The following is a 13036-nucleotide window of genomic DNA, read 5'->3' on the forward strand; positions in this document are numbered from 1 at the left end:
GAAAGTGCTATGGTCGTAGTAACTGTGTGGAAATTTTGTTGTTATTCTTCCAAACGTTCAAATTTTCATCACTCGCATTTTTTGCCGCTGATTTTCCGCCACAACTACCACCACTAACGCAACTACCACAACCACTACCCAACAACTACTCTAAATAAAATAATCATTACATTCGTACAAAGTATTTACATAATACAAATTTCTAATAGACAGTAAGGACATCTAGTTCGACGTCATATACTTTCTTCTTCTCAGCTTGATCCCTTGACATTGGTAGACAAGGTATCAAATATAGTTTTAATCTCTTCAATCGAGTTTTTAACAAATGACAACTCAAATAACCCATAACTCTCATTCTTAACCAACTCGGTAAACAATATAGTTAATCCCCATGGATGTGGCTTGTTGACAATTCTTCTCTCCAATAACACCCTCGTTATTATTTCTTGCACCGCCAATTTAGTACTGGTTGATGAATTCCAGATTGAATTTGAACTAAAGAAATGCAACATGATGCCAATGAACCAATGGGTGTGGCTGTTGGGGTATCTCAATTGATTGGCAATACTATTCAATAAAATATATTTGAACTCGTTGGACCCATAATTCATCAAATCAACAAGCAAAGCCACTTGCGAAGTTTTGGTGTTGAAGCCACGATTGTTTGGTGTTCGTTCAGCAACGGCATTCATTCCAACGTGTAGGACCAAAGCATTGATCAATTTGGTATTAAACGTGATGGTTTCTGCATATCCAAATTCATCGGTGGCTTTAGGCTGGTTCAATTTAAGTCCATTGTATATTGTTCTCATCAATCCAGGAGCCGGAATACGCAAAAAGTTCTCCACCGGCTTCTTTAATCCAACTTTAGCCAAGTCCTCGATGGGCTTGTAGTACACATTGGGAGCATCGTTGATTTCCGGTAATCGTTCAACTTTCAAACCTTGAGTAAATGGATCCGGCACAGTTATATTCTTTGGAGTGGCCGATAACACAATATTCTTCAATTGAATATATCCTCTTGGAATTGCAGTCACCAATTGGTAATGGCACTCAACTAAAAACTCAGGATAATCATGGATCAATCCAACAAAGATTCTATTGATTCCCTTGAAAACAACATTCAATACATCGTGATTACTATCCTTGTTTTGATAAGTTTGTTGAAACTTCAATAACGAAGTCAACAATTTGACAACAATACCATATCCAACCTTATCCGGCAACTCAAGCGTTTGCGGCAAAAACATACGATGACTGATCAATGCAATCCAACTAAATGTAAACCCTGGGAACACAATTGGTTGAAGGGAGTTGAAAACATCACCAAAAAATGAATAAAAATCAACATCAAGATTGCTTGTAGCATCCTGATCCATTACTGATGCATCATTCCAAGTCGATAACAAAGATGAAAAAAATCTGAAATATGGACGATCATTCCAAGCCGATTTATTCTCATGATCAGCAACCAAATTCAATACAATCACAGCAATAATCTTTTTCAAATAATGAATGGCTTGTTGTTCATCTTCGATACTCAAAACAATTCTAACAATCAAGATTGCCAAACAATCGATTGACAAGTATGCCTCATGTTGAGTCCTACCCCTAAGCTCTTGCTCAGTGGTAAATACAAGGGTCGATATATCAATAGCTGCTTTCCAAAACGTTTTGAAGTAGTCGGCATTGTTTAGTATTCCCAGCGCTGCTAAACCAGCAACAAACTTGTCCTGGGCATCCCTAGTATCTTCATTACCATGAGTCAATAATCTCACCCATTCAGTAAAGACGTATCCCAATTGCACATACAATTCTGATGAGGCCGGCTTCGAAGTGTTCAATGCATCAAACAATTTATCAACTTCGGCTTTCGCTTGCTTATCGTCTTCACCAGTCAAGTCCAATTTCCGATATTCATATAATGCATCCAAAGTTTTAGCAAATTCCGATCTCAACGCAATTGGACGTGCTGTTTCTTCGGCAGTAAAGACATTCAACAAAAGACTAGCGCCAAATTTGACAATTGCTGGGTTATGCGATTCCTTGACAAGTTTACTAATCGAATCATCAAGTTTAATTGGTTGAATCAATTGCACCTTCAATAAAGATAAAATCACTGGCATGTTGAATTTCCTCTGATCAGACGAATTCACCAACCACCATATAACATCCTTGGCCGTTGAAGGAGAAAACTCACACAATTTGTCAAGAACAACCACATAAATTTCGTTGCTCATGGGGTTATTGTGCACCTGTGTGAACAAACAGTTGACCGCATATTGAGCTGCTCTTAATAACAAATCGGGATACTTCAACGCATTGCTTTGGGCAATCGCCAATGCTTGTGTTAATGTTGCCATTATAGGGTGGTTTGGAGGCAAGTCGGATAACTTGTTTTCAGAAACCTCAGACACTAATTGCACCGCCTTTTCACAATATTGAGTGATTGCAGAAAACAATTGCTCCAAAGGTATGATGTCTTCTTGAACAATGGATGTTTGCTGCTGCACTGGGAAATCTTGGCCAACTTGCTGCTGTTGTGCTTGTGCTTGTGCTTGTGCTTGTGCTTGTGCTTGTGCTTGTGCTTGTGGCTGTTGATGAGCAAGTTGCTGCGGTTGAGGATGAGCAAGAACCGATGGCACTCCTGTTGGGGTCATACCAGCACGAAGACCATCTAGCAGTTCAGTTCTTAATGCACCAAAATGCTCATAAATGTTCAACTGTTGCGCACTCAATCCTTTTGGATTCAATCCCAATGGTTCTGGTAATCTCAATGAATATTCGGGAGTACCTTCATCAACAAAAATCTCGTCTCCGGCATGGCGTTCACGATTCAAAAGGTAAGGTTGCATTCTTTCGTCAATCAAATCGGTCACATTTGTTGCTGCAATTTTATCAATAATTTCAACACAAAGTCCTACGTTTGATTGAATAGCGTTGTTTAATTCCATAATTGGTATTTCACTAGGGTTGTTACCCAAAAGTTGAATCATCGTTGCCTCGATCGTATCTGCAAGCATCTTCTTACCTGAACACAACACCATGCTATGTGATAATTGTTGTGCCATTCTATGGTAAGATCGTCTAATCTTTTCGATATCCTTTTCGGTGGCAAAATCTTTCTTGATCAAAAACTCGGTGGTTACCAAAACGGCCTCCGAAACTCTATTCATAATAGGTATTGCGCATTCACGAACAGCTCTGGATAAAGACGCTTGGAAAGCCCTTCTCAAGTTTGCATGTTGAGTGAAGATAGTATTTCCAACAAGAGTGCTGAAACTTGTATCCAACCCAGGCTCCACTTGTCCTTGTTGTGATTGCTGCTGTTGATGCTGTTGCTGGTATGATGCTTGTACTGAACCAAGTTGTTGTAGTTGTGGTTGTGGTTGTGGTTGGGGTTGGGGTTGTGGCTGTTGGTGTTGTGGCAACATTGGCTGCCCTGGAACTTGCACCTGTTGGAATGGTTTATCAAATGATTGAGGAGGAATTTGTGACACATTGCTGAAGTTGGATAATGTTTGCGATTGATCCAAATTCATCCTAGCCAACTCAGAAGCAAGATTTTCCCCTGCTTGTGGCAAGAGACCAAACATGGCTGCTAAACGACTTGGGTCCTTATCATGATTCCTAATCAAGCGACTTGGTTCAACTTCTTCAATTTTCATCTTGAACAAATTCATCAACACTTCAATCTCAAACTTGAGTTGCAAGACCAAATCAGCAAATTCGTACAATTCAGCCAATACTTGAAATATACCCCAAACCCAAGGATTGGGTGGTTTGAATACTTTTGAGTCTTGCACTTGACTCAAAATCTTGCAAACAAAAGGAAGTATCAAGCTCAATGAATCAAAATCATATGACTCAACAAGCAAAAACTTGATGGCAATCAAGTCTCTTCTCAAAGGCTTATCTTCAGCCAAAGTGATCCTTCCCAACCAAGCACCAAGGTTCTTGAGTTTATTTCGATCGGTTCGTGAATCTTTCGAATTACGGATCAAATGATACACCTCCTTCATGGTGATATTCATCACATACTCTTTGAAAACGGCATTGTCTAATGTCCTCACCAAATCGGAATACAACCCATGGTTATTTGGTTCGGCTTTGGCTCTATCAGCAACCAAATAGTCAGCAAACCAGGAGAAATATTCTTCCTTCAACACCTCGCGAATTTCAGCAACTCGCAAATTCTCCGATGTCATATTGTTAACCGAGAAAAGCAATTTATCTCTAATCTCCTCGGGCGGGTCTTCTTGTTGAGCTGATCCAATTGTTTGCTCAACATAGTTGATGGACTGGTATTTAGGTCCAACATCGGGAGTTGATGTTGGGGTTGTTCCTGTTTTGGACCCGCTTGCGCTAGTGCCACCACAAGGAATACCATTAGCGGCATCTTTAACAATCTGGTACATTTTAGCATGGGTCGATAATGAACGGCATTCCAACAAATGTTTGCAGTAGATTGGATACTCGTGTAGTTTTGACTTGAAATTGTACAATGATTGAACGGCAAACTTGAACAATTTTGAATCTGGCAGCTGATTGCAAGATTCCCAGATAAAGTTCAATGCAACTGTCAATGTTGTACCGTGTATCAAATCGTTTTCTAATAATGCACCAAATAATAATGATGTTGATGCTAATGCAGCTAATGGGTATTCGCCAAAAAATTTATATTCATCCAATAATGAATGTATCATACAAGCAAACACATCCTGTTGGTGAGGATCATCACTTGATTTCATCTTGATCAAAACATTGACAATCTCTGGTATATCAATGGTTTTGCTGTACATTTTGGAATAGTATTCCTTCATCTCCAACTCAACGTCACCAGGAAAGAAACTGGATTTGGCTTCATTTGCAAGTATTGCTTCATCGTGGCCATTGCTAAAATTGATCAACCTGGGGTACGTTGTTAAAAGCAATATTTGTAAATTCTTTAGTTTCTCCAAATCTACCAACCCATTGCTGCTCTTCAACTTTTCAAGAAGGTAATAAGCAGTTTTGATTTTCAAAATTGGTAAATGTTGAGGTTGCGATTGTAATGTTAACTGCTCCTGTTGTTGATGTTGCTGGACAGATTCGTAATCCTTTTGAGCTCTCTCAGTAAGTATATCTGATAATGACAGATACACCGAACTCTTCAACTGTTGATCATTCAATTTTGCCTCCAACTCTTTCTTGTAATCGTCATTCAAAAAAGAGGATTCAACAAGTAGTTTCACCGCCAACTTGACATCGACGCTCCACAATTGCTGCAAAACTTGATCCAATATATTGAGCTTTGAACTCACAACAGTTGTTTTTTCGGCAGCAGCAAATGTGTTTCTACTCTTGTAATAATCAATAACCTTGCCGACAACGATACCCAATTCTTGTAAAGTGCGAGCCACCTTCGGTAATGCAGGCGAGTCATTATCCATTAACAAGTAGAACAACGTATCGATCAAGTCATTAATAAATGGGGTCTTTTCAATCACCGACAATGCTGCCGCCAACACATACTCGGGAAATACTCTATAATCACGCTCAAACACCTGGTTTAAAAATGCATTTAGTTTATGGTCTTGTTCATTCAAGCTTTGCTGCACTTGCTGTGCTTGTACTTTAGTAATAACTTGCAACTCCAACTTGCCGACATTGATAAATTTCAATATATTTCTCCTAAGTTGTGGTTGGCCAAGAGTTGACCGGTCTTCTTCAAAACACAACAGTAAATTGTTGGATAATGCAATATCGTATCCACCTTGTGATGCATCGCATGTTTGTAAAATGTACAAAAGGGTCTTGTCAAACCACCACTCATAATTGAGGAAAATATCAATTGGATCTTGTTTGAAATCCAACGACGACAAGAATTGCGATACACTTGCTATTGAAGGTTGTGCATTTCTTTGGCTCGATTCAAATAGATTCTGCTGCAAGTAGTTAAAAACCTCGTACCAATTAATGTTGAGATTACCCAGTTGTTCAATTGCTCTGAAGCATGCTTGCAACTGTGCTCCTTTGGCATTGGATTCTGGCAAACTTACTGGTGTCGCAGTATATCCAAGTCCCTGTGACCCGGGTATTAGAATCTCCGCCAATACCAAAGCTATGCCTTGATCTACCTCATTTGGTTTGATTTGCAAAAGACTAGGCAACAACTTTTCTGGTACTATATTTTCAAACCCAACTTCTTGTAATAAATTTTTAAACGACATTTTCAATATGTATTTGTAGAACGTGGTGATTGGTTCAAGTCCTGAATCAAATGCCTTGATAGAACTAAGGGTGATTAACTTGCTTAAAAATGGGAAATATGGTTTATTTAAGATGTACTCAAGTAGCAAAGTCCAGTTGTAATTTTCAGGAAACTTTCTTGACTTGAAGATGCTTAATAATGAAGGAGGACACTTATCGAAATAAGATTTAACTTGCTCTGAATCTGCTGAGTTGTGGTACCTAACGGTTAAAATAAATGTTAAAATAGGATCGCAATGGAGCTTGGTAGTAAAATTAATGATATTAAATTCCTCTTTTACGATACTATCCAAGTGAATGCAGAATAGGTCGTAGTACTTTAAATCAGTAGCAATAAATTCTAACTCCTTTGAAAAAACCGTTTCAATTGGTGATACTTCCTGGCTGTTGTTGAAATCGCTAAATCTAATTAATCCAAATAACTTTTCAAAGTAGTTGTTTAAAACAATTGGATTACGCTCTTGTTTCTGTAATATGAATCGAATTTGCTTGTAATGTGAATTGACTGAAGATGGATCAACTGTAGTCAATAATATGGATAACTGGTTTATTACAACTTTTGTCAACTCAGGATCCTTGACTTGAATAGTGTCTGTTTCTTCTGCGTCTCTATTAATTTGAGGTTGCTGTCTGGGTGGTTGTTGTTGTTGTTTTTGGTTGGTTTTGGTCACAGTGCCCTTTGGGCTGTCACTAGATAATGATGAAGACACGATATTTAAAATATAGCAAAAAAACACAAACTTCTTGGCTTTAAAAAAGTTCTCAAAATTGTAATACTAGATGAAAGTAACAAAGATTGAACTTTATCAACGGTTGGCTGTGTTTGTTAATTGATGGGATAAAGATCCAGATGATGTTGCTCTGTGTTGTGTTGTACTGTTAGTGTCTTTGGTGTTGCCGTTGGTTGTGTTCTTAAAGTTTTTCGATTTTTTTTTTTTCTCCTTCTCTTTCTCTTCCACCACTTTTTCTTTTTCTTGACCAAAAGTACACGCCCTAAGAATAGTTACCCGGATATTTATATAGAGACACATTGCTTTATCTTTGGTACGATATATATATATATATATCTATATCCAGGAGTTACCAAAAATCGTCTTCATCCCAGTTTTCTTGTCGCCTGTCATTACTACTATTTTCAAGTTCCTCAGTATTAAATAAATCAGCATATGGATCAGCATTGGTCTTTTTCTGATTAGCATACTGTAAACTCAATTCTTTATCCCTGGCTTCAGCCATTTTCCTCTCCTTGACAATTTCCCTCACCAATGCATCTTGTGATTCTATAAATTCATCAGTTGATGATTCAGTTTTGGTCTTTGTTAATTTATTAATGATTGAATTCTCCCGTTTGGCAATTTTCAACCGCTTGACTAACTTGGAGTTTTTGAAAGTAACTGTACCTACATCCATGGATCCATCTGTATGCAAATTTTCGACTGGAGTATAAATGATGGTGATGTTGTTCAATTTATTTCCTTTTATTGAATTGGCTTTGGTGAGTTGACAAATTTGAACCAATAAATTTTCATCAATGGTGAAGTCATTAAATGATTTCCAATTCAAAATTTGCGATTTGGTTAGCTGCAAATATAAATGAGCTGACGAGTGATTGTCTACATGAAACCAAATGTTTTTGGGGTGTGAATGCTTGATTAGTGGGTCGTTTTCAAACTTATCTTTACCCATATAGATGGTGTGGTCAGAGTTTTCATCAGGTACGGTCATACCTAATAGATCATCATCATCGTTGCTAGTATGTGCTTTGAAATAGTAAACCATTGTTGGTGTAGCATTCATTTCTCATCTGTAGAAGTTTTACAAAACTCTTCAATTTATGCGGCTTTGCGCTACCGAGTAATGCCCAGATATAGAGCACAACAAGATTGTATTTACTTCTTTTGTTTCAAGCTCTTAGTTGGGATAGAAAGAATCCACTTTGTTACAAACAGCGATTATAGTTGTGTCCGAGACTCTACAGGTCAAAAGAAGTGTATCATTGTCAAGAGGTTGTAAACATTATTTTTTTGTAGTATTTTGCTGGCAAAAGTTTCCTTTTTTGGTTTCGTCATGAGACCAAACAAGAGTTAAATTATCTGGTTCTGCAACAAAAAGAAACCACTTCTAATAAACGAACCATGTAAACGTAAGCAACCAGTACTCCCAGTTTTTATAATAGATAATTTTATCATGTGAATATTTTGATGTGTATTGTCTTGGAGGATTCAATCGACTGAGTTTACTCCAGTTATTTTTACACGTGAAGATCAAAGGAAAAAAAAAGAAAGCCTTGTTTGTAGTACAACCCATATGCATCTCTTCTAAAATATATACGGAGGTAGTAGCAGAATAGAGTATTCTCTGTTGAAACACAAGGGTTGTTAGGAGCACTCCTTTCGCCGAGGTACACGTAAACAAAACAAAACTAAAGAGTGTGGATTACGTAATGGAATAGAGTTACACAAGTTGCGAAAAAAAAAAAACTTATTTAGACGCCAGAAGTGGGAACAATAAAATAAACAACGATGAAAAATTACCCTTTTGAGTTAACAAAAGGAGGTAGATATATATAGGAGAGTAAAGATTTTGACAGATTCAAATAGACATCTTTTCTTTCTTATCCAAAAACAGATATTCAGATACCAACTATCGTTCACTCATTCATTCATTTATTCATTAAACTCATCCACCCACTCACCCACTCATTCATTCATTCATTCATTTTTTTTTGAAATTTCAGAGCATTTTAACTACCATTCACTCATTAGACCATACATATCTTGCACTTTGCATAAATTAACTACGTATACCACAACGACATCATCCACAATTGCACCATCCACAACAACACTTGTCCAACCATGATTGATTTCGAATCACTACTCGAATTTGAAGAGTGTTTAAGTCAAGAGAGTACTAGCCTTGATAATTCATCAATCTTGAATAACTTAGAAAACAAGATCGATCATCTAACATTCAAAGAAGAAGAGGAAGATCAGAGTGACTTTTTCTCCACCAGCTCCACAACAACCTCATCCACTAACTTGTCGACGCGCTCCTCATTAGAAGAAATCATTGCATCCTACGACATTACTCAAGATGAATTCGCCACTTGTTTCAAGTGCGGCACAAACTTGTCAGTCACTACAACTAACCATAAATCGTGTTGTCAATCAACAATCGACCGTACTCTGACAATTGCATCCAACTTGGAGTCATTATACTGGACAAGTTTCATTGATAATCCTACTAGGACAATCAACACATTACCATTTTATACCGAGTTGGTTTTGAAACAAGGTATACCCAATTGTATTCGGTCACATGTATGGCAAAAATTATTCTTGCTCAACTATGACTCGATCCCTAAATCAATCAAGTTGGTGTATGTCAATTTCCAGCATTCGTATAGTTTGGAAGTATCACAACAGATTGAAAAAGATTTGACGAGAACGTTCCCCACGGTGGGGTTTTTCCAAAACCAAACAACGATTGATGACTTGTCAACAATTCTCAACGTTTATGCCAACTATGATTTAGAATTGGGCTATTGCCAGGGTTTGTTGTTCCTCGTTGGGGTATTGTATCACCACTTGCAATCGTGCGAATTGACATTTTATGCATTGACAACAATCATGGAAACTGAATTGGAGCTACATGATATATTCACAGCAGAGCATATGTCAAATACGTTAAACTTGTGGTTTTATCAATTCAGCCACATTCTCAAAACGGTTGATTTGCAATTGTATAATCATTTGGCTACTTGCCAAGTCAATATGCAAACATTCTTGTTCCAATGGTGGTTATCTTTTATGTCGTCGCATACTGCCGACTTGTCGATTATCAATCGTGTGATGGATCTTTGTCAATTTCAAGGATGGAAAATAGGAATGATGAAGATTAGTTTGGGGTTATTGATTGTTAATAAACCCATTTTGATGACTTTGGAACTGAGCGATGAAGAAGTTGTTTATCAACATTTGCTTAATGAATCAAAATGGGGCAATGTTGCCAATGATTTGGATTTATTTTTTGGCGATTTGTTGTTTTCTTGGAGTGATGAATTGTTTATGAATCCACCACAACCAGCGCACAATGTGGACTTGAGCGTTGCTTCCACGACAAAACCCCGTGTTTCAACACCTTCATCCTCATTACTAAATACGTTCAAGTCACTTTCGTTGAATTTGAAACAAAAGTCACCGGTCAAGCCATCAAGCAGTACACATAGGTCGCCTTATACTGGCTTATCTCGTGAACGGTCAAGTACCACTACTTCAAACAACTCGGGAATCAACAACTCAATGATAACATCGACAACGTCAGTATTTTCAACATCTACACATGCCCCCAATCTAAACAAGAACCTGGAATTAGATTCTATCTATTCCGATGTCAGTGAAGTCAGTAGTCAGCAAAGTGGAAATGACATCAAGTCATTTACCGATTACTTGAAATTGCCCTCTTTTGGACCCAACATTCACAAACGCAATGACACAGGGGACAATTTGAGTGGCAGTAATAGTAGTAGTAGTAGTAATAGCAGAGAATCGTTGTTGATGAATGAGAATGAGGCGTTAAAGTACCTACTCAAACAGGCGTATGCTACATTGGGCAAGGATGGCGTTGAAAAGGAAGAAACTGATACGTTGAGGCTGCAAATTGAGAAAATGGTTATGTAGGGAAAGACTAGGGTTATTTAGGTATTTTAGGAAACAGGAAATTGAGTTTTGGGCTATGATCTTCTTAGTTGTAGAGACAGATTGTATGACTATTACACTGCAAATGTCACCAAAGTCAGAACTTACAAGTGATGAGTGTCAATGTCGTCGTTAATCCCCGGAAGAGGTAATATATCTCAACGCAGCATAGAATAGCTCACACATACTATTCAATATATCCACCACCACGAAACACAATCTAAAATGGTGTCAATTCAAAAACTAAATCGTATATTCTTTTAAAATGATAAATAAACATAAAAAAATGGACATAAAGGTTGTCCTCTCTCTCTCTCTCTCTCTCACTTCTCTTCATGATATTGAGGGTGGGATAAAATATTCAACAACTCAAAACTGAAATTAACCCTCCATTTTATAGTAAAAAAGAAGCTCACATTACCCATTTCAAATTCACTATAGTCCATTTTTCTACCTCTCACTATCTTCCTCTCTCTTTTCCTCATATGCTCAAGCCACTGTTCTCTCTGTGTCTTTCCATCACTGCTTAAACATCCATATTAACAGGAAACTTACCAGCAGCCCTTTGATCATCCCATTTCTCAACCCAGTCTAAAGGACATAAACTAGTAAAAGTCTTGAAAAACAATTGGCATGGCTCAAAATCTTCACCTTTGACATTGACACATTTATGGTAATCAATGTAGGATTGTGCACAGTGTTTCGATTGGTTTTGGGTAGGGAATCTTGGGTCAAATTGTGGAGTCTCGAACTTGAAAGTGGCTGGATCGATTGGCATCTTTTTGTTAATGTATTGTATATAGATATATGTTGTAAAAGTTTCCTTTTGGGTGATGAAATAATTTTTTTTTCTCTTTGTAAATAATTGGTTTGGTGATTATTGGTTGGTGAAAGAAAAAACATACGACATCAAATGTAATTGGTAGCACTGTCGATGTATTTGTCCTTTCATTGGATAACTTATATGTCATAAAATATATAGTGACGACACGACACAGCAAAAATCAATATGGCAGCTATGTATATTCCTTACGTTAGTACTACACTGATCTTATTTTCAGTATTGAATCCGATTATCCTTTTATCAACTTTGGATGGTCCAATCGCTATCTAAATACAGAGAAAGATCCTTTCCACTAAGGAGTATATACATGACAGGTATATCATAAACTTTATCACCCTGTATCTCCTTTTGAGCATCCTTCTCTTCTTGCGTTCTAGCTGTCTTGCTCTCAGTCTCTTTCTCTTTATTATTTGGCTCCTTTTTCTTACTTCTATTCCCTGCACCACGAGCAATTGCTCCTGGAAATTCTCGTTCGACAACCTCAGAATCTAAACCATCATCATCGTCATCATCGTCATTGCCTTCATTGACATGGCTATCATTTTTACCATCAGCAATAGCAGTCATTTTTAAAGCCGTGCTAAAATCAACAACTTCAACCCCTTTGTTCACCTGCTTCTTATAAGGGTTAATCCGCGTTCGCACGCGTAATAAACAATTATACTGATGCACCTTCGATCCATGCTTCTGCTTGGCTATTTCAATTATTGATATGAGTTTCTGTACGTCTCGAGTCATACCTTCAAGCAAGATCGGTGTATCAGCTTGGAATAGGGTTAAAATTTTATCAATTCGTGATTTTATTACATCATTTTTGGTGATTTTGAAATGATCTATCTCAATGGAGGACTTGGATTGGATATCCGATAGTAGGGTTGATGTAAATTTAGCTACTTCCTCGTCTAATGAAGGCGTAGACATATTCATGTGTGTGTTTTTGTACGAATGTTTTCAAGACTGTTACTTTCTTCACATTTGGCGATGAACAAAAGGCAGAAAAAACAAATAAGTGCAGATTTCGTCATCATATCCCTACATCCCCCAAAAACACTTCCAAAAACACCTCCTGCAAAATATATGTACACATATTTATATATCTATATATATGTATGTTACTCAAACTCAACTAAACTCCACCTCAATCACACCTTTCAATTAATCTTCGTGAGGTAATGCAAAAAAGAAAAAACTGTATACAAATGAATTAAACTACTTTCAAAACGGCTCATTTCAACCAAAA

General features: G+C 37.4%; 4 protein-coding genes across 4 annotated transcripts; 1 reads left to right on the forward strand and 3 right to left on the reverse strand. All coding sequences in view use genetic code 12, as the record gives it.

The window, feature by feature from the left end:
* Positions 1 to 251: 251 nt before the first annotated feature.
* Positions 252 to 8049, reverse strand: CDC39 (CCR4-NOT core subunit; the record flags this gene model as incomplete). Its single annotated transcript, XM_051816075.1, has 2 exons — positions 252 to 6936; positions 7337 to 8049. 2 exons carry the CDS (start codon positions 8047 to 8049, stop codon positions 252 to 254), a joined length of 7398 nt encoding a protein of 2465 aa, XP_051670486.1.
* Positions 8050 to 9110: 1061 nt separating this feature from the next.
* On the forward strand, positions 9111 to 10934 carry CANMA_003860 (TBC domain-containing protein; the record flags this gene model as incomplete). The annotated part of the gene is made up of 1 exon (XM_051816076.1): positions 9111 to 10934. The coding sequence occupies one exon, from the start codon at positions 9111 to 9113 to the stop codon at positions 10932 to 10934; it is 1824 nt and encodes a 607-aa protein (XP_051670487.1).
* Positions 10935 to 11478: 544 nt separating this feature from the next.
* Positions 11479 to 11730, reverse strand: CANMA_003861 (cytochrome c oxidase subunit VIb; the record flags this gene model as incomplete). The annotated part of the gene is made up of 1 exon (XM_051816077.1): positions 11479 to 11730. One exon carries the CDS (start codon positions 11728 to 11730, stop codon positions 11479 to 11481), a length of 252 nt encoding a protein of 83 aa, XP_051670488.1.
* A 306-nt stretch (positions 11731 to 12036) lies between these two features.
* CANMA_003862 (uncharacterized protein) lies at positions 12037 to 12723 on the reverse strand (the record flags this gene model as incomplete). Its single annotated transcript, XM_051816078.1, has 1 exon — positions 12037 to 12723. The coding sequence occupies one exon, from the start codon at positions 12721 to 12723 to the stop codon at positions 12037 to 12039; it is 687 nt and encodes a 228-aa protein (XP_051670489.1).
* Positions 12724 to 13036: the final 313 nt, after the last annotated feature.

The sequence above is a fragment of the Candida margitis genome (genome assembly GCF_024628925.1).
Source record: "Candida margitis strain CBS 14175 chromosome Unknown scaffold13, whole genome shotgun sequence".
Lineage (NCBI taxonomy): Eukaryota > Fungi > Ascomycota > Pichiomycetes > Serinales > Debaryomycetaceae > Lodderomyces > Lodderomyces margitis.